The sequence below is a fragment of the Temnothorax nylanderi genome, unplaced genomic scaffold, assembly GCF_030848795.1.
Source record: "Temnothorax nylanderi isolate EJ_2023f unplaced genomic scaffold, tnyl_v1.0 TNYL_tig0022_pilon, whole genome shotgun sequence".
Taxonomy (NCBI): domain Eukaryota; kingdom Metazoa; phylum Arthropoda; class Insecta; order Hymenoptera; family Formicidae; genus Temnothorax; species Temnothorax nylanderi.
Window position 1 is genome coordinate 1,932,993 of NW_027249084.1, and position 19,551 is coordinate 1,952,543.

Consider the following 19,551-nt stretch of genomic DNA (forward strand, 5'->3'; position numbering starts at 1 on the left):
GTTTTTTAGATATAAAAAGATCATTTTATGTAGCTTGAAATAAGAAATAATCTATTTTTTTAAATAATGCTTTTAAACTGATGCTTATTAACTTTCCAGATTTTGTGACTAGAATTGTTTCTAGTATAAAAAGAAAAAGAAAAAAGGAAGACTCCAGCTAGAGAAAACGTTAACGTTTCGAAAACAGCTTCGAAAGTCTCCAGATGGCGGTAGGCGTCTGCCAAGCGAATACCTCGAGACCGCCAGGCGGAGATTATTTCCCGAGACCGATTTCTTGTCGTCGCGAATGCAATTGGTACACAATGACGTAGGAAATATCCCGTCCCTAATTTTACGAACTAGAAAGTTCCACGCGTTCCTCGAGGGTCTTGCGGGTCTTTACGCGGGTCTTTACGATCGCCGTCACTGACGGTTGCGTGCGCATTATGCATATCGACAAAGAACCGCGTCTCACGCGCATCCGCCAGGGACGTAGGCGGAAGCAGAGGGTCACGGTGAATCGATACCGACCAAGATTTTACAGAACGTTCTTTTTACTTTATTGGAATATTTCATTAGAAAGTATTTTATTAAAATACTTTATTAGAATATTTTTATAAAATATTTTATTAGAAAATACTTTGTATTAGAATATTCAAATATTTACTGAAGAGCTTATAAAATGTTTAGTGCTGGTCTACAACCTTACTTTAAAGGGTATTTAAGATCTAAGCCGTAAAAAATTGACCAATCACAGTCGAATATTCTCCTCAAATTCTATTGTAATTGGTCAATTTCTTACGGCTTAGAGCTTAAATATCCTTTAAAGCAAGGTTGTAGACCAGTACTTATAGAATAAGTTTGTTCTATCTGGAGGGCGACGCCCCGGTCACCGTCGCCACTCGCCAGGCACAGCCCTGCGACGCGCCGCCATCTCGACCGCCATCTTATAGTGGGGATAAAAGCGGAGGAGCGGACTAGCGGAGTCACCGCGGAGGCGCGGAGTAGCTCTCTCGGCCGCCATTACGCTAGGGAGTTAGATTAGACTAGGCGAGAATACTAGGCGCGGGAGAGAGGCCTACAGATCGTCGTCTCGTCGCGTTCCACGGGTTCCCTACGCGCACCAGGTGGGTTCGGTCAGCGCGGGAAGAAAAAACTAGTGATTTTGCGCTGGGATTTTGAGACGCGCCTCCGGCGCGGTGCACGGCGGTTCCGTATACTGGAGAATCGGGACCCACGCGGTTGGCCTGGTATGGAGAACCAGTCGCAGACCATCACGCTCGTCGCCGCCGAGCCGACCGTGATATGTAGGAACTTGCTGAGCCCGTCGTCGACCCCGCGGCTCACGCCGACGGGTAAGATCAGCCACGCCAAGACCCGGGTCTATACGCAGCGCTACAGGAAGGAGTGGGAAGAGATGTCGGATTTCAAAGGTACGTGTCGCTCGCTCGCTCGCTCGCTCCATCTCTCTCTTTCTCCCTTTCCCTCCTTACCCCGTTCGCCGTTCACGAGCAGCTCCGCATAGGGTCCCCTCACGTTGCTCTAGGGTAAACTCGCGGATAAAACCGCTCTTGAACCAACTCTCCGCACACCCTAGTCCGCTGATCGATTCCCTGGGTTTATCGACGTCGTTTACACTGCGACGTAAAGGGAGATGGCCGTTGTTGTTTAGGATTATTGTCGACACGTTGGCAAACTCTGTGGCGGCCTAACTCGGAGCTCCGTTTTTGGAGCCGTTCTCCGTTTGAAAAGAGCTACTCCACGGAGACTGGAGACTCCTCGGAGTAGAATAGGAATGGTCTTAGGCGAGACCGTTGGACGTTGAATTGAATATTTAGTATGTTACAACTATGATGATGATGGCGCCAGCTGACGCCTGTGAATTTACGCCGAGTGTTTTCCATTTAGTGACACAAAGCGACACAAGTGACACAAGTATAGTTCTTGTTTTTGTTATCTATTGAATGTCGAGAAAGATAGAACGACGTTTATGTCGACTTGTCTCACTAATTGTAAATGGAAAGCGCTCACCGCAAAGAGATGACTTCTAGTACCAGCTGCCAGGATTTTCAATGATATTTTATTTCCTGCAAGTCATATACGAATAGAAAGCGTTACGAATTATCGATATTCGGTGAATTATACTCTAGAAGAAAACGGGACAAAAGAGATAGAGAACTATAACCGGCCGGTTCTTTTCTGTTGCTTTTGTACTTTCGGGAACAATAGAAAACCATTGACCAATCAAAATTCGCTGAACAGAGACAGAAATAGTCCCTAATTAATCCGTCTCTTATAAATATGGCAGTTCACATTCCAATATAGTAGAATTTCAGTATGGAATTTCTGTCTAGATAGTGGCCTAGTTTACACCGTGTGTTTAGGCCGCGACCTATACCTTATATTCAACCCAAACACGATAGGTCGCGACGATGTAAACAGTTGCGACCTTTTTACCTATATTCGACCCAAAAGTATCATAGGTCTACATGGTGTGAACGTTTTATTTAGAAGCCTATTTTAGGTCAGGACATAGGTCAGGTCGCGATCAGGTCGCACGGTGTAAACTAGGCCAGTGACTTATAGTTTATTGATATCGGTTTATGGTTTATCGAACTGGTAACTTAAAAGAACTGATCGCATTTGCGAAATGTGAACCGCTTTTGTTTCAAATAAATCTTGTAAAATGTCGTAATGGAGTAATTATTTTATCACGCAGGTGTATCTTTTTCTAAAAAAATACATGAGAGAAGATCCGACGGGGTAGACGAAAATCAAAAGGTAACGCAGTATCTATAATCTTTTCGTCCCACCGATTGTACGGGAAGTACTTTTGTCGGGAAACTACGTTGAAGATAAGAGTAACGAATTGATAGTTTGAAGAGCAAGAAAGAATTTTGAGAAGACACCGATGAAACTTTGACAATACTAATATTTCCTAAAGCTTTCGGCGCTAGAAAATTACCGGCAAATTTGTCTACCTTATACGACATTTAATTGTTTAAACTATTACTATTAGATAATATTACTATTGGAATAGAAACATATATAAATTGTATATATAATAAATTATAATATAATCATGTTAAACTTATAAATATATTTATAAACCTTCATAAATAGACGCCAAGACAATTTTAAGATTCTGAAAAATATACTTGAACCCGTTAAGCCCAGTATCAGACTACGGATTAGGACTGAAATGTGATCAAACAAAGCAAAGTTCACTAAACTTGAAATTAGTTTTTATTTTTCTTTATTATTAAGGGCCAGTTCAACAGTGGCCAGTTAGCTTAACTAGTAGTTAACTCTCACTCTCTGTCTCTTTCTAACCTCAAAGGTTAGAAAGAGACGGAGAGTGAGAGTTAACTACTAGTTAAGCTAACTGGCCACTGTTGAACTGGGCCTAAGTCGTGATCAGGCTACGGATTGAGATTGAGATTGGATTGAAATTTAATCAATCAGAATAAAGAAAACTAACTTTTCAAGTTTAGTGAACTTTGCTCTAATTGGTCAAATTTCAATCCAATCTCAATCCCAATCCGTGGTCTGATCACGGCTTAATTATGGTCGATTAAATTTCAATCCAATTCCAATGTAGTGTGATACGGGCTTTAGACTGTGTGTCAGAGATTGAGAATACGAACTAAAAATCAGTATTCGACCAATAAAATAATCTTAATTGTTGGGGAATTAGTGAGACCGAAAAAAATTCACTCGCGCTTCACTCACGTGCGCCAATCGCGCGCGTCCACCCCGACCGGTCGCAGCGCTCAGCTGACAGCGAGAGCAAGCGAGAGCGCCAAGTCCGTTACGCTCCTATCAATTTAAAGGAGCAACAAAACGCGGCAAAGCAGCGCGAAAAGTCACTCCCTGCCGCGTAGAAGCTTCTCTCGTTATTATTTTTAAGTCTTGATTTTAACAATAAGACAATTTCGCCTGGGAAAAATTTCTAGGAGGTTGGGAGGCAAGGCGCCTTTTGTTCGCGGAACTTAGCGCGCACATTTCCCATTCAGAATCTATTCGCGATTTCGAACTTCTCTGTCGCCAGTCGTCTCCTTTCCGTGACGCTCGGAAATCGGACCGAATCGCACGTCGCTGCTCGTGCACTGCGTTTGTCATCGCTGTGTTCACGGTGAGACTTTTCTCCATTCAGGTAGAACACTAATCTCAATTTGTTCTGATTTATTTAATCTGATTTATTTAATTCGCAATTTTCACTGAAGTAATAGTAATAATTTGGACAAGTAGTTTGATGGGGTTTATTTAAGCGAAAATATTGGGTCTTATTGATCATTGTATGTACCTCACTTCTAATTTTCTTCTACTTGAAAGTACAGGGATTATTTTTAACGTAAAGTGGTTCCACATATGGGTTTCCAACTTTCTATGTGAAGGCGAGGTCCACCCTAACACCCTTTGGTACTTGCAGTACAAAAAGAGATTTATTATTGTATGATTCCACACGTGGGTTTCCAACTATCAATAATGAATAAGCTCTACAAATATTTTTGTGTGCAGGATGGTTGACTTCAGTGCCATATCAACCGACTCGTGCTTACTGCCTGTACTGCAAGAAGAATCTGCACGCCCACCGTTTGTCGCTGCTGAAACATACATGCACAATGAAACATCAGCGCTCGGCTTTGGGGTATGCGCTGGAGGAGAAAAAAGTACAGAAGTCGGAAGCCGATGCACCCGAAGTGGGGCTCATGGAAGAAGTCGAGGTCAACATATATTTCTCGTCAATTTTCTTATATAAGATGTTCTATATATTCGTTAAATTATTTTTCATTCTGGAAATATTTGCTAAGAAAACGTATGTGTTACAACACAGTCAATACAGTTTATTCTTTTGTGGCTTATGGTATAAAAACTGCGTGTCGTTAAAAAGGACGAAATATAGGACATCCTATATATAGAAATACGATAACTTACATAAGATTTCAAAAGAAACAAAAAATACACAACGAGAACTTTATACAGTGAAATAATAGGTTTTTTTATTTTGTTACATTTTAACAGTCTATGATTATTTGAAGTTAATCACATAATTAATTAAAATTGTTGAGGGTAAATGAGAGTTCTATGATTACTGAGTATTTCTTAATCAACCAAACGATGTTATTTAGGAAAGTAATTTTAAATGTACACAAATTAAATTAAATTAAATGTACATTACATTTATTGATATATGTATGTAGGGGTATGTGCCTGTGTATATATATGTAATATTTTTCTTTAGACTTTGGATGATTCTTCTCAAACGGAGTTAGGCGAAGACAATGAAGACGATATCGAATATGTTGTTGAAAGACTGGAATCAGATGAGGAAGAACCAATGGAGTTCGAAGATGTAAAGGACATCAGCCTAGGACAGGAAGAAGAAAAAGAGATGGATAATAGTCAATCCAATGAGGATTCTACGTCTGTAATAAAGAAGCTCAAATTATCGTCCGAGGTAATTCATTCCACAAATTATGCACGTGCAATAGAAAGTAATAATCTTGTTCAGCAGAGATTTCTGTCAATTTTTCGAATTTTATATAATTTTTCATCATGTAGTCACAGTCAAAATGCCGAGATCCTTTGGCAGAGGCGATGGCTCACGTTCACAACGAATATCTTGAGGAGGACAGTGAAGATCAGGAGCATGTACAGATGGAGATGGTGGCAGAATCAACTAACGATGATATATCTGGTCTATCTGAGGCGGTGGACGACGATGACGTGAAGACATCGAAATTAGACGAAGATGAGAAAACGGTAATCAAAGCCACACAGAATGGAAAAATCCTTGTAAGTGGCAATTTCTGAACAATAGACGAATATGAGCATCTTAAAACTGACACTAAAAATCAATCTTAAGTTTAGTTAAATCGTTCAGTTAAATCTCATGCTGAAAATTATTAGCTTTTGTATATAAAATCGTATATTGTTAGCTAAATTTAGAAAAAATATTGTTTAACAGCAGGACAAAAATTTGGTTGTGACTTCATCGATACCGGTACTGAATACTTTTCAGACAAACACCTCGACAAGCACAGCGCCGACTCAGAATACGATTAACTTTGTGCCGATTGCGCCGGCGAATTTGAAGACTCAAAAGATCACTCTAATGTGTGGTAACAAAACATTTACATTAACTGGCGGTGCCACTTTTCAACCGGGCGCGCAGTACGTACTGACCAAGCTTAAGGGTAACCCAGCGACATTGACGCTGTCCGATCAAAAAAAGGTCGTTGCGGTGAACGAACCAGACAAAGTCAAAGTGGATACAACTGTATCTGGCAATCAATCACCGATTGTTCCTAGCACCAGTAAGCAACCGACTGCCAATCAGCAATCGCCTACCCCCAAATCAACATCTAAGAAGGTAAGAAAAAATTACGTAATTTTTTATCCATTCTCCGTTTTCTAAATGGTTAAAAGTATAATAAGACTACTCATTGATGTCTTTATTTATTCTAGGCTATTGTTTCGGGAAAGCAGTCAGCTTTAAAACATGCATCGAAAAAATTGCGCATTTCCACATATGTTGTGGATACTATCAAGGGAATTCCAATTGGTGGGTTGCAAGTTAGCTTGTATAAACTGTTGGACGGCAAATGGACCTTCTTGAATGAGAGGTATGTGATTTTTCAACTAGTTATTATTATTACTCTTTATTTCCTTTAATATAGTCTTTATAGCTTGATTCGACAGACTTATTAATTTTCTACACTACTATTTTAAACCTTATATAAGTTTTGTTTTCAACAAATACGGCAAATCTTTTTTTACTATAAAAATATCAATTTGATACAATTATATTCTTTGATATATTTCTAAGTATGCTGTTACTGTAATCCTTCCTAAAAAATATTAAAATAAGTATAGATTATCACAGAAATAAAAGTGTGGTAAACAAAATTTTCTTTTCAGCAATACAAATTCGGAGGGTCATTGTAGCGATTTGGTGGAAAAGCTGAACGGTACAATCGGACGTTATAAGATTCATTTCGACGTCGACAAATATTTCACGCTGAAAAGGATAGACACCATGTTTCCGTTCGTTGAGATCGTATTTGACGTAAAGAACCCGAACAGTCACTATCATATACCTCTTTTATTGAGCCCATTTGGTTATACAACCTATCGTGGCACATAAATAGAATGTGCTATTGAATAAATTCCTTCGTGACAGAGATAGTTGCGAGGAAATACTTACGATTTTCATGAACATTACATTGCTAAAAACAGCTATTTTTATATTGTAAAGTCAAGTATAAGAATGTATATGTATAGATACATAATGTACATACGTAACATATATAATTATATTAATATTGTATATTAGATATTATATTTTTATAATTATATATATTATATAATTACGTTTTAGATTATATTATAAATAGTAATTCTCGTCATTACGGTCATAATATAAATGACATGAAAATAAGAATATTTTTAATGCTTTTGCAGAGGCGGTAAAATGTGTTTATATTAATGAGTTAGCTGTTAAAATGATTACGTGATATAATAAAAGATTCAGAATTATTTTTATCACAAGCTAAATCTGATGTCGCGCTTTACTGATAATGAAGCTAAATGATGATAATGATTTATATAATGAAATAAATTTTTAAAAGAACTATGATTCGATAGTTGTAAACAAATATGTTAGTTTAGTAGGTTATAAGTATATGTAAGTATATTATTTTGCTTTTTCTTGTATCACATTAAGAATTATTTTTCTTTAACATTGCGTTGGTATGCATTATGTGTATGTGTATATATGTGTGTGTGTGTCTGTGCGTGTTCGCTTGTGCATGTTGATTTACATGTAAAACCATGTATGTACATTTTTTAAAGAGACGATTTTATTAAATTCTAATGAATGTGTGAACTATAGAGATAAATACCAATCTTTAAGTCATTGCCTGCATTCCTTGACCTTTAATCCGTTCTATCTATATCCAGACTAATCTCTTGGAAACTGCACCTATTCGAACGCAGTTGGTATGTCAGTTACGTTCGCGACGCGAATACTGGGCGTGGTGACAGTGAAGTAAATCAGATTGTTTCGTCAAGTTATTAAAATGTAATATATAATACGAAAAATATATATGAATGTACATATGATACAGAATGAATAGTTTTTAAAGAAACTTAACTAAAACATGCAGAATCTAGAAGTGTTTAACAAAAAAACTGTATTTATCTAAATATGTTAATATTATCTAAGTATTTATCTAAATTTTAGCTTCTTTTAAATAGACTACACAAGTTATTATTTAAGCAAACTAATATTATCAGCCCGTAATGTAATAGAAATCCACTGTTAAAAGCGAAGATTGGATTTATTCATACTTGAATTATAAATTTCTATTATAGTTTATGCAATACATTTATGTTTCTCGTGTCTTTTTGTATGACAGATGAGTGCCTCTGTAAATCTAAACGATGAAAAATTAAGCATCACTACGCATGTTTTGGATACCAGCAGAGGTCGGCCTGCTGATGGCTTGCCCGTGTGTCTGTACAAGTTTGAAAATGACAAGTGGACTCTTCTCAAAGAAAGGTGCATTTTGTATTATCTCACATACTTTTCCTATATATACATGTTTTATATTTTTTCGTCATCTTTCATAGCTCCCAAGAATTCTTAGAGAAAGAAAGAGGCGTACATGCATGCTTCTGCATGCCAATACATACTTTTATTATAAATATCATGTGTTCTTTTATTTTTATACATTGGTACTGACAATATCATTCGCACACACATTTTGATTCGCTTGAATAAGCGGGAAAGTTGATTATATTTTTTTATTCATCATTAATCTTTAATTTTTTTTCACAGCACGACAGACTCAAACGGACGTTGCGGGGATCTGTTGGAGGACGAGCGAAGGAATTGCGGCAGATTCAAGATCGAGTTTCGGGTGAACGACTATTTCAGGCGAATCGCGACCGCTTCCATGTACCCGATGATCGACGTGATGTTCGATGTGCAAAATCCCGGCGAGCACTATCACATTCCTCTGCTGCTGAATCCTTTCGGATTTACCACGTATCGCGGCTCATAATCGCCGTTAAGACGATTTCGCCACGTTTGCGCGGCGACGGACGTTACAAAACGGCCCGAGGGATTTGCTAGAAAAAAATGCACTTTATTCGTGGCCTACGCGTGTCTACATGTCAATCGAATTGCGGGAGAGGACAGAGGAGAATAAGTTGAGGTGACTGATGACGCCAAATTTACGAAGCCTCGTTGCGCAAACGTTGCAAAAAATAAGAGACAAGCACAGTCGTCAGGAATCTACCTTGTTAAATCGAACACTTGATATCAGAGAGGATAATATTGACGAATATATCTTGTAACTTGACCTTTTCATCATGAAAAAATTTGCGAACCGTAAAGTTTCTTAATCCTCGAAATTTCGAAGTTTACGTTCGCGGGTGAATCGCAAACTTTCTTTCGATTGTCGCGAATTTGCATCGAAGATCTAATGAGAAGGTCGTCTTAATAATTTCAAAAATTCCAGTTTTGACTAAATTTTTTTAACTGGCCATAAATATCTTCAATTTGCAAAGAAAGAGTTAATTACGTACCTACTTTGCGTTAAAGATTGCTTACACTAACAAATCTAATCTAATAATTATAAAATATAAAAAGAAAACAGTCGCTAATTAAAAAATTAAAAATATAATTAAAATATGAAAATTTAATTTTATATGATGTTATTTTGTCGTTGTTATTTGCCGCTGAATGTGCTCGTTTAATATATATTTACAACGAATTTATTATACATTAAGTATGTAAGAAATCTCATATAGATGATAGAAGTTCTATTTTCGCTAAATGACGGATCATGCGTCATACATTATTATTGTAGATTCAAGTATCGCGGTATAAATCAATGACATTGAAAAAGTCGACACGAATGAGGCTGAGGACATAATTACGCGACATAAAATTTCCATTCTACATATATATCGTGCAAATGTGAGCGGGGAACGAAGGGAAAATTAAGAATAGAGAATTCAATCGATGCCGACGATTCGAGGAACTCGACTGTAGAAACTCGCACGAGAAAGATCATATTTTAAAAATGTATGTCTATTGTATCGACAGCTTACTTTACCAAGTTATTTTATCTCGGGAAATATGTTCTTTTGGTATCCGTACTTTGTGTAATGTTACTCTCGGAAAAACGAAATATGTATATAACGAATACTTTGAAGTTTACGTTTTCTCTCATTTAATTTAACAGACTGTTAAATTAAATATCTCGATAACTATACACAAGCGTCAAGACTCAAGACTCAAATAGCGGAAGTTAGCCAAAATATGAGGTTCTACTGTACACTTTTTTGTAAATCCCGTTTTCTTTAATTAAGTCAGCTTGAATTAATTTTTTTTCTTTAATTAATTCAAGCTACTTGTGCCTCGACATTTCTATACAGAGAAAATCGTTAGCCTCTCTTGATCCACCGATCACAGTGCTGACAAAACGGAAAGCGTGTTCACTGTTCACGCCAGCCTTCGAGATCATTGAGGCGGCAGATAACTCCGATCGACGTCCGGCTTCGATGGCAGATATGTACTTCCTGGTCCCGGGGGTCCGACGTGGGATTCGATTTGGCGTCCCGAGGGGCCGATGGAGGGTCCTGAGGGTCTAATGAGAGACCCCTTCGTCTCGCCGGTCGCGGCAGCTCCTATTCTGAATCCAGCCCGATACCCGTTCTCGTCCGCGACGTAGCTTGCGAATGCAAAGATTGCGTTTTATATTCTCTTTGTCTCCTTCCTCGTCAGGAAAAAAGGACCGCGCTTGTAACTAAGGCATTATTGAAACCGCGTGAGAGCTGTACCGTTTTTTATTGAATCCAGATCTGAGATCAAGCAATTACAATATCTATCTCTTCGAGTTAAAAATCACAGATCACACTTTACACGACCGAAAGGGATTAATCGATTTACTCGAAAATTACTCTAATAGAATTTGTGACCCGTTCTGCAGTCCGCTAGAAATGCTTAGTGCTAGAAATGCTTCGAAGCGTAGATCTCTTTGTCCTGACTGTTCAATCTAATGCTTCGAAGCATTCCAAGTGCTAAGTGGATTGCAGCCTTGTTTCCGAAGTCGTATCCAAGCTTGAACTTTTTAAGCGAATAATGGAAATTCGAAAGACTCCGATTTCAAATTTAGATTCAGCAAAACTAGAAAACAATCTCAATCTTGATGGAAATTGTGAAACGATAAAGCGCAAAATTGACTTTCTCGAGGACGCGATTAAACATATGTCAATAACACTCGAACGATTAGAAATAAAATTGCAGAAAACATGGCAAACTACAGTTGTTGAAAGAAACATAGAGAATAAGATTGTGTCCTCACTGAACGGAAACGGGGATTCCTTCGGGACTCTTGTAAGAATAGGATCCCTCTACCACTCGGACCAGCTCGCCGTCCACGAGCTTCAGGGTGGCGATCTCCTCCCTCTGGACGCCGTCTTCGCTGACGACATTCGCGGAGGTCGGCGGACCCGCGGCCGCCCTCTGCTCGCCCTCGAAGGGCGGCTTCAGGATCAGGCCGCCGGAGCCGCGCGCGAACAGCGGTGCCTTCTGATCTGGGGACAGCCTCTCGGCGAAGGACGCCGGGAACGACAGCAAACACCAAATCTGCGGGAGTTGTTCTTTACACAGGTGACTCTTAAATGAGAGAGTGCACTTGAAAATGACCAAACTTAAATTTTAAAAAATCAGTTTTTTAAGTAAAAAAAAAGTACATTGTTTCCTGCAACGTTTTGAGCTGTATAAAATGATTATTGGATATGCCTAAATGTCCGCAAAAAGAGATTGATCATACAGTTTTCTCGCTTCGAATGATTAGAAGAAGATAAATAAGCAAAACAATTTTGTTTTAAATTTTTAGTTGATTTGTCATCTGGTAGCACCCTTTGTATTCTTAATTTGAAGTAGACAAAGAAGAAGAGAATAAATTATTGCAAGAGTTTTGAACTGCTCTTGTGTAAAAACATTCTTTTTGTACCTTTATTATACATTTTTCTTAGGAAATATTAAACAGACTTTCAAATTGTTTCAATCTCTTCAGTAATGAATCGACTACGATCGCACGAAGTGCTCGGTTAAAGAAATACTAATTTAACGAGCAATTAGCGCTGCAAAAAGTATTGACTTTTTTCAAGCTGTAATTAAAGTTCGAAAAGAGCTTAATATAAAAAAAAAAAATGACTAAGATATAGCCAATTATTCGAGAAAAATGCTAAAAAAGAAAAATGATAAATACGTTGACTCAGCGAGGAGAAAAATAGATAGCTTTGCCTTATGATTTCACAATTATTACCTTTCCTCTTAATTGTTTTGTAATAAATCTCGTGTAATAAATCGGAAGAGTTATACGATTCCACGTGAAAAAAAGCTTCACGTCGAAACTGTAAAATCCTTTCCGAGATTTACCGAGATTTCTGCCTTAAAAAATCGATTTTGATAAATTGGAAAATTAATAACACCTTCTCTTGTCTCTTTAAATTGCCCGGGAGGATTAATGAATCTATCTAGGAATAACCGGAGAATATTGCCGAGGATGACCCCGCGACCGCATCGCGCGTCGCGTTGGATAATCAGCTGGAGGATCGCCGCGCGTCGTGCACATATAAGTACGTACGCGACGTGTTGGAGGTGGATCCCCTCGGAAAAGGACACTTTCTACTTAATGGATGGACCGGCCGGCCGGGCCCGCGTTTTGAACGCTTCGGGGCCCGATAACCGGCCCCCGCGAGTTTACGAAGACGCAATATCGCGCTTAGACCCCGTCATCTGCGAAGGCGCGACGGGAATCTCGCGAATCGCGCGCCGCGAGGATGAACTTTCAACCCCTGATACCGCGAAGGTATATTGCGCCGGAGACAGAGACGATACTTTCCCAGCGGCGGTATCTTTCATCTGCGAGAGAAACAGAGCTGGTACCTCAAAGTATCCAAGGCGAGTCGTTAATCTGGCGTTAATCGGCTCCGAGATGCACGAGAGAAATGTAGACGCGAAAGGGAAATGTAATGGAAAGGTTGTAGCGAAAAGAATCCGTTTGTTTGCGCAATCAAAGATTTAATACAAATTATTTAACGTACGTTAGGAATATCGAGCTGGATTGACTAATAATTGGCACGATATTAGCACACTTATTAAACTGACGTATTTAATAATTTATCTACGGTTTAAACTATTACATGCATAGACTAGTAATTGGCGCGATAATTAGCGTATAAATTATTAACTTATTAAAATGACATATTTAATAATTTATGTAGAGATTAAACTGATTACATGATGCGTTAATTTATATTAAAAAAGGATTGATAAAGCTGTTACTGACGTTAACACGATATGCTTTGACGGCTAAAATGAACCTGCAGGCGTAAACCGCGCGTCGCACGTGCGACTTTAGAAATATCGATAAGATTTTTATTTTATTTCGTATTTATTGGAACATGTCGCGAGTGCAAACAATTCAGACAGTGAGGCTGCATACCTTTCCACAAAAATGTTGCTTCGCAACGTGAGTTGCGACGTGTGTACACACATGAAATTTATGATTCGCGTTGTTCGCGTTAGCCGCGAAAGGCACGCAGCATCTGCGTAAGGGAAGGAGAGAAAGGATTGTCGGTAGCACGCCTCCCGCGTTTTTCATGGAGAACTTCGCCGAAGAGTAATTTACGACGACGCGTTTCCCTATTTTTTCGCCGGACGGACTTTTAATTCAAACCTGTGAGTTTGGCGCACGAATAAAGCTTCTTTCACGTACAAAATAATAAATTTAAAAAAAATTGAAAAATATAAACTTTGAAAAATTATTCACATCTGAAGCGATCGATTGGAAATTAACAATAATAGTCGAAACCATCGAAAGTTATCATAATTGAAATAATTTAATAATTACAAAATTAATATCGCTTTCATGACTGGTATAACTCCGTTAGAAAGATAATAATATGTTGAATGATGACGTTTGACAAGTGACATCTCTAAATTTGTCTGGCTTATATGTCAAATGTAAGCTAATTGATATGAATTTATGAATCACGAATTTATGTTAATTAATGTAAATTCGGCCCTGAGTAAATTCGATTTTCTTCACACTGTTAAATTCGTAGTGTCAAATTATACTCAGTTTGAGTCAGTTTTAATTATTCTTATAGATCGCTACTACTCCTACTCAACATATCGTTAATTTAACTAAAACAATGTTAATTTAGCTAAACCAATGGAGTTAAAATATCGACACACATGGTAGTTAAAAATAACAAAATGTTATTTAACCCTAGCTCACCACACTCCGGTCCAGTGGACCGCTGAACGTTTTTCGGTTTTCTACTTTTTACATAATAACAATTTTTTAGTTTCCTTGTAATAATTGTTCAGTTTAAACGCAAATTATTTACTTGATATAAACATCTTCATAAACATCTTATTCAGAGTCTGTATTTCCAATTTCTACATTACAAGCTTAAAAATATTAAGTTAGAATGAAAATGACAATGTGACAAAGTCGAACGGTCTCACGGATTGGAGTGTGGCGAATTAAGGACTTGAAAATAAGTGTGGCTAGCTATAGGATTAATTTAAGGTATTGATATTGGTTTAAATAATTTTTTCCTATCGCGTCGCGAGAGAATTTCTTCCTGCGGGACGTACCAGCGAGTGTATAATCCCACGATGACCCATCGTGGCTGTCATTTTATGACGACGATAACGAGGATGTACACGACGAGCGAGGACACTTCGCACTGCGTCACCCGGCGCGCGGCTCGGGAGCGCCTAGCTCGGTATCGCGGGCACCCCTGTGTCACACCGGGACTGGTATCGGGTCCTGTCGGCGGGTCCGTGGTCCTGCGAGCCCCCGTTCTTATATATACCCCCGTGAACGACGACGGATCAGGCGCTCTTCCCCCTCTGATCATCGCCTAGAGGAGACGATCCGCGCGAGCGGCTACCGTTTGCTCGCGACTCGCGACGCGGCCCATCGTATATTTCGCGTGTATGTGAATGTATAAGGAGTTCGGGAACGTTGTTCTGGAAACCGTGGATGGTATGCTGACCACAAACCGAACGTGAACCATACGTGAACAATAAGTGATGTTTCAGGCAGATTCCTTTTTTTACATCAGGGAGACAGAGATTAGCTGCAGGATTAAGGACCGGTTGTTTCAATCTGTTGGTAAACTAACTGATAGTTAAATCATATGTCTATCTTTGTCTAATTTGAAGGAAAAAGAAAGACATATAACCAACAGGTTGGAACAACTGGTCTAAGTCTTTCGTATATGTGATTCTTAACGCTTCTTTATTCGCACTAATATGTTTACAGGCACCGTTTATACGTGGCACACTGTACAATCACGAGGACCAAGAGCGTTGGTAATTTGAAATCCGCAGCGAGTTTTCGTTAAAGAGAAATTGACCTTACTTAAAGTAAAAACGGGGAGAATTTACGGGAATGAATATATAGGAATAACTCACAGGATGTCGTAACAGAGACGAGAGGCAGCTGAAGGGTAGAAAATTAAATTTTTCAAATTGAATTATAAAATGGGCAAAGAGGTCTAATACACTAATTTAAATCTTTACTCTAATCTTTACCAACAGTTTAAATTTATAATATAAATTATCTTATCGGTAAAACATACAAACAATATTAATTATGATAAAATAATCGATGAACCAGCCATATTTAAAGAGAAAGAAAGGATTTAAGAGCTCAAATTATCAGCATCAGCTAACAGCAGTCTAATTGAAAATAATTTTATTAATTTAACAACAATATTAATAAAACAAATAACATTTTATTAAAACAAGAACATATGACATATTACTTCATTAATACTGTTATTGAATTAACAGAATTATTTTCAATTAGACTGTTGTCAGGTAATTAAACACAGCATCATTTCTTCTTCTGTGTATTGACGTCTTCGATGGAGTTGCCATTTTATTAAGAAAATTCCTTTTTGTGGATTGAATTACTCGTGAAGATTAGTTCAAACGACTTCGCTGTTTATCGACGCGACTCAGGTTTCCGAGATTTTATGCTCGTCGTGGAGTTAAGTGACGTTACGAGGACGGATGCGTGAAGCGAGACCGGTGCAAATATAGGGGCACACACGGGCACGCGAGGAACGAGGGACACGTGGATTTATTGTCGCCGATTTAAAGGCCACCGTTGTCACGACGACCCCGCGATCTGGCTCGTTTAAGGGCACGCGAACGAACAATGCGATCTCTTGAACCTTTAATAGGATGCGTTCGAGCTCCTAATGGGACGCTTCTCCGTTGACATTTTATTTCTGTCGCGATGCCACCGCGGTTGCCGAACCCACATTCCGCGATCTAGTAACGGTAGCGATCGCCTCGATCGACGTTGATCCCGTAGATTGTATTCCATACACCGGAGAAGAAAGCTGCTCGAGATCGCACGAATATAAGAATAAAACCGAGCGCTTTTAAGAAAAATTGTTATTCAAATGTTATTTTTTTTCGATATGGCGGAAGAATTCTGAGGAAGCTTTTGGTTTTAATATCGCACTATAAATTTATGTAATTAATTTATAATTATATTAATTTATAGTGACTCAAGTAAAATTAATATAAAATTAATATAATTATAAGTTAATTACATTAATTTATACAGTGCGATAAAAAATAACATTCGAATAATAATTTTTCTTAAAAACGTTTGGTTTATTAACATAATTAATTTATTATAGTGACTCGAGGTCCTCTTTAACAAATCGATCGAGTCACCCATTGAGTCATTATTATAGAGATATAGAGGATTATGCCCGGAGGGAGAAATGCGTGAATAGAGAAGTTAAACGTCAAGAGTGCATGGCAAATACGTGATGAAACCTTGTCCCTCGGCCCGGCTTAATTGACGAACGCGAATTTTCGACTGGAAATGTTGCAACCAGGAAGATCGTCATTTTAGATCGTTCAATGTAATATAACGTAACGCTAAACGCCGTCACTCTCGATGTTGCGTAACTTTGGCAAAAGGTTCGATACACCTCCTCTCTCGTGGAGACGTACAAAAATATTCTTACGCAACGCGAGCACGACGTACGCGCAAAATTATAGTCCGGCGCACGCAATCGCGGCGAGATAAATAAAGTAACATTTAATTTGCCTCGAGTTACGGTGTGTATCGCGATTATTGCATTATGCCGATTTACCCCTTGACCTTTGGTAAAATCTAAAATATTTCCAATGAAAAAATTCGCGATATAGAAAGAAGCGAAAATCGGTCCACGGGATAAATCATAAATGTTAATTTGCATTCATCTGTGTGTGGTCTTTTATTATTGACGCGTCGTCAGAAGTTGACGGACGAAAGGCTCTTTAAACGACAACGCTCTCGGGATGAATTATAATTCATCTTATATTACTTCTTTCGTAAAATATGTACACAGTGTAAATAATTCGTAATAAATCGCGAATCGCAAGAAAATTCTAATTTGCATCTCATATCCCAATTCGTTTCTTATTTTTCATTCATAAAAATCAACGTTTAAAGGTTTGTCTAAGCGTCAATCCTCCCGGAGCGAGTTGATTTATTAACTCCCCTTATCTTTATCGTAGGCCGTAATGTGCGAAAAATTGCCCGAAGCCGATTCCATCCGCCGGCTTATGTTTGTGCAAGAGCTCGAAAGCACCTTCGACACTGACCGTTTCGTACTCAATCATCGATTTATTATGATTTCATAACTCCGTCTCTTTCTTCCCACGTCGTGTGTTCAAATGCCAGTGTTCCGAACATGCCTGGATGCGAGGATTAGAACCAGAATGTCTGTGTCCAGCGCAATTTCTAAATGTATCATAATAACAAAAAGCAAGTGACATTAATCATTATTGATTAATTCAATAAATTTATATATACTATATATCTAATAGAAGAATTGTAGAACAGAGAAACCTATCGAAATCTGTGATATATCGTTATAATATTCTCTTTTCATCTTTTTTTTGAGAAATTAGAACGTGTCGTGTTCGTTGTTCGGAAAACTACAACACCTGCCAAATTTTATTATCTGGTCTCACGCGAATGATAACTCGAGGGGGGAGGGGGAGGGCGAATAAATAAAATAACTTCTTTATTTAGAAATTGTGGGTCAGCTAGGCTACTCTGGCTGCGAGCCCTTCGCGTGATCTGATAATAATTGCCGCGTTCGCTCGTCGTTATTTTTAACTGTCGTTACGGTGCCTCGAGGCCTCGAGTGCGTCGTTGAGGATGATCGAGGGGAACGTGAATGAAACGAGCAACGGCGTGCACTGGGGGGGCACGCGCGACGACGTGAGTATCGCGAGACCGCGATTATAGTTGACATACTTTCGTGTATCGATCCTAAATAGGCAGCCAACTCCCTGCGAACCGATAATGGCAACCGATAAACCGCGGCGGCAGTTTGTTTTACGGTAATTAATGGGTACGACAAAATCACGGTTTTCACGGTTGTCATCCCACGAGAAAGATGACTAAACATTCTAAATTAAAAAAAAGGATATGGCGTATTACTTCATCTCCCTATAATTATACGTAACTTTAGTTGCCTAAGTACGACGATATTACAGTGGTAATTTAATTAATTAACACTTTGACTGTCAAGCTAATTATGAGCGTGCAGAGAAGTGCGTGATCGTACGTAAAGTATGCAGAGCCAATCATATTGTCGATCGCTAAAATAGATAATAGATTTATTTCTTTTGCTGTAATAAACGCATTATATTATACAAATAATTTTTTTACTTTTTTTTACTTTTGATCAATATCCTTATATATCACTTTTGACTGATTGTGAGTAAATAAAACTGTTTGTGGGTGGCGAGGTCCTTGCGAACTCATCTATCACCCAAAAATGGATGGCGCGACAATGTTGAAGGGCATAAAATTAATATTTGCCCGGTAATGATAACAATAAAGAATCAATTTAAAATTTAGAGTACAAATAACGAGGAAAAAGTCCAACAGTCGTTTTTCCTAGATTGCATCGCGAGGAAACTGCATGGCGATGGAAAATCTGAGGCCGTTGCACTCTGGCAAATCAATCATTGGCGAGGCGCCAAGTATCGAGCCGGTTAATGTCCGCGGTGAGAAGCGCATCCCCGCTGCAAATCTGGGACGAACCTGGATCACGTAAGGACGCTACCCTGTGTTTGCAATATCAATTAACATAATCCCGTCGGGTGACTTAACGATTTCATCACTTGATTATCGCCTGCTCGGATCGCCTCGGCGAAAGGATCACGAGCCGCGAGTGGATATATACGCGATAATAAATGCGTCGGCTACGTCGACGCGAGAAAAGCGGCGGAAAATGATAAATCTGCACCATTTAGTTTCTTAATCGGTAATTTTTCACGTCACGCTATTCGACTCGCAGTTATACGTTTCATTAATTCAACGCTAATTACTTACGTACGCACGTTAAAAATTTGCGGCGGGAAAACAATCGATTACATAATACGACTAATAATCGCAGCGTGTACTTTTCACCGATGTTCCACAAAGTTCGTATTTA

General features: G+C 38.6%; 3 protein-coding genes and 1 long non-coding RNA gene across 8 annotated transcripts; 3 read left to right on the top strand and 1 right to left on the bottom strand.

Moving 5' to 3' along the window:
- Positions 1–911: 911 nt before the first annotated feature.
- On the top strand, positions 912–7,875 carry LOC139769505 (uncharacterized). Of its 5 annotated transcripts, XM_071700633.1 has the most exons (8): positions 1,272–1,412; positions 4,031–4,114; positions 4,501–4,706; positions 5,225–5,440; positions 5,545–5,778; positions 5,951–6,355; positions 6,451–6,608; positions 6,904–7,875. In XM_071700633.1, exons 3-8 carry the CDS (start codon positions 4,605–4,607, stop codon positions 7,127–7,129), a joined length of 1,341 nt encoding a protein of 446 aa, XP_071556734.1. In that variant the 5' UTR covers positions 1,272–1,412; positions 4,031–4,114; positions 4,501–4,604; the 3' UTR covers positions 7,130–7,875. The 5 variants fall into 5 exon arrangements, with proteins under 5 accessions (XP_071556729.1, XP_071556730.1, XP_071556733.1 ...); XM_071700628.1 differs by lacking the exon at positions 4,031–4,114 and having other exon boundaries at positions 912–1,412; XM_071700629.1 differs by lacking the exon at positions 4,031–4,114 and having other exon boundaries at positions 912–1,412; positions 5,545–5,745.
- LOC139769513 (uncharacterized) lies at positions 1,419–3,069 on the top strand. Its single transcript, XR_011717581.1, has 2 exons — positions 1,419–1,816; positions 2,699–3,069. It is a non-coding gene; the product is annotated as an uncharacterized lncRNA (long non-coding RNA).
- Positions 7,876–8,402: 527 nt separating the features above from the next.
- Positions 8,403–9,050, top strand: LOC139769526 (5-hydroxyisourate hydrolase 2-like). Its single transcript, XM_071700649.1, has 2 exons — positions 8,403–8,545; positions 8,825–9,050. Exons 1-2 carry the CDS (start codon positions 8,403–8,405, stop codon positions 9,048–9,050), a joined length of 369 nt encoding a protein of 122 aa, XP_071556750.1.
- A 1,325-nt stretch (positions 9,051–10,375) lies between these two features.
- LOC139769508 (uncharacterized) lies at positions 10,376–16,613 on the bottom strand. Its single transcript, XM_071700636.1, has 3 exons — positions 14,675–16,613; positions 11,361–11,644; positions 10,376–10,727 (listed from the first exon to the last, which is right to left on the bottom strand). Exons 1-3 carry the CDS (start codon positions 14,714–14,716, stop codon positions 10,517–10,519), a joined length of 537 nt encoding a protein of 178 aa, XP_071556737.1. The 5' UTR covers positions 14,717–16,613; the 3' UTR covers positions 10,376–10,516.
- Between the last annotated feature and the right edge of the window lie 2,938 nt (positions 16,614–19,551).

Bases quoted from the DNA above. Each gene is read 5' to 3' on its own strand.
- LOC139769505 (XM_071700628.1), top strand. From the start codon at position 1,232: ATGGAGAACCAGTCGCAGACCATCACGCTCGTCGCCGCCGAGCCGACC. The intron at 4,707-5,224 runs GTCAACATATAT...ATTTTTCTTTAG, and splicing joins GGCTCATGGAAGAAGTCGAG to ACTTTGGATGATTCTTCTCA. The intron at 5,441-5,544 runs GTAATTCATTCC...TTCATCATGTAG, and splicing joins AGCTCAAATTATCGTCCGAG to TCACAGTCAAAATGCCGAGA.
- LOC139769526 (XM_071700649.1), top strand. From the start codon at position 8,403: ATGAGTGCCTCTGTAAATCTAAACGATGAAAAATTAAGCATCACTACG. The intron at 8,546-8,824 runs GTGCATTTTGTA...TTTTTTTCACAG, and splicing joins TGGACTCTTCTCAAAGAAAG to CACGACAGACTCAAACGGAC.
- LOC139769508 (XM_071700636.1), bottom strand. From the start codon at position 14,716: ATGACAGCCACGATGGGTCATCGTGGGATTATACACTCGCTG. The intron at 11,645-14,674 runs GTACGTCCCGCA...CAACTCCCGCAG, and splicing joins GTGGGATTATACACTCGCTG to ATTTGGTGTTTGCTGTCGTT. The intron at 10,728-11,360 runs GTGAGGACACAA...TGCATTCGCAAG, and splicing joins GGAATCCCCGTTTCCGTTCA to CTACGTCGCGGACGAGAACG.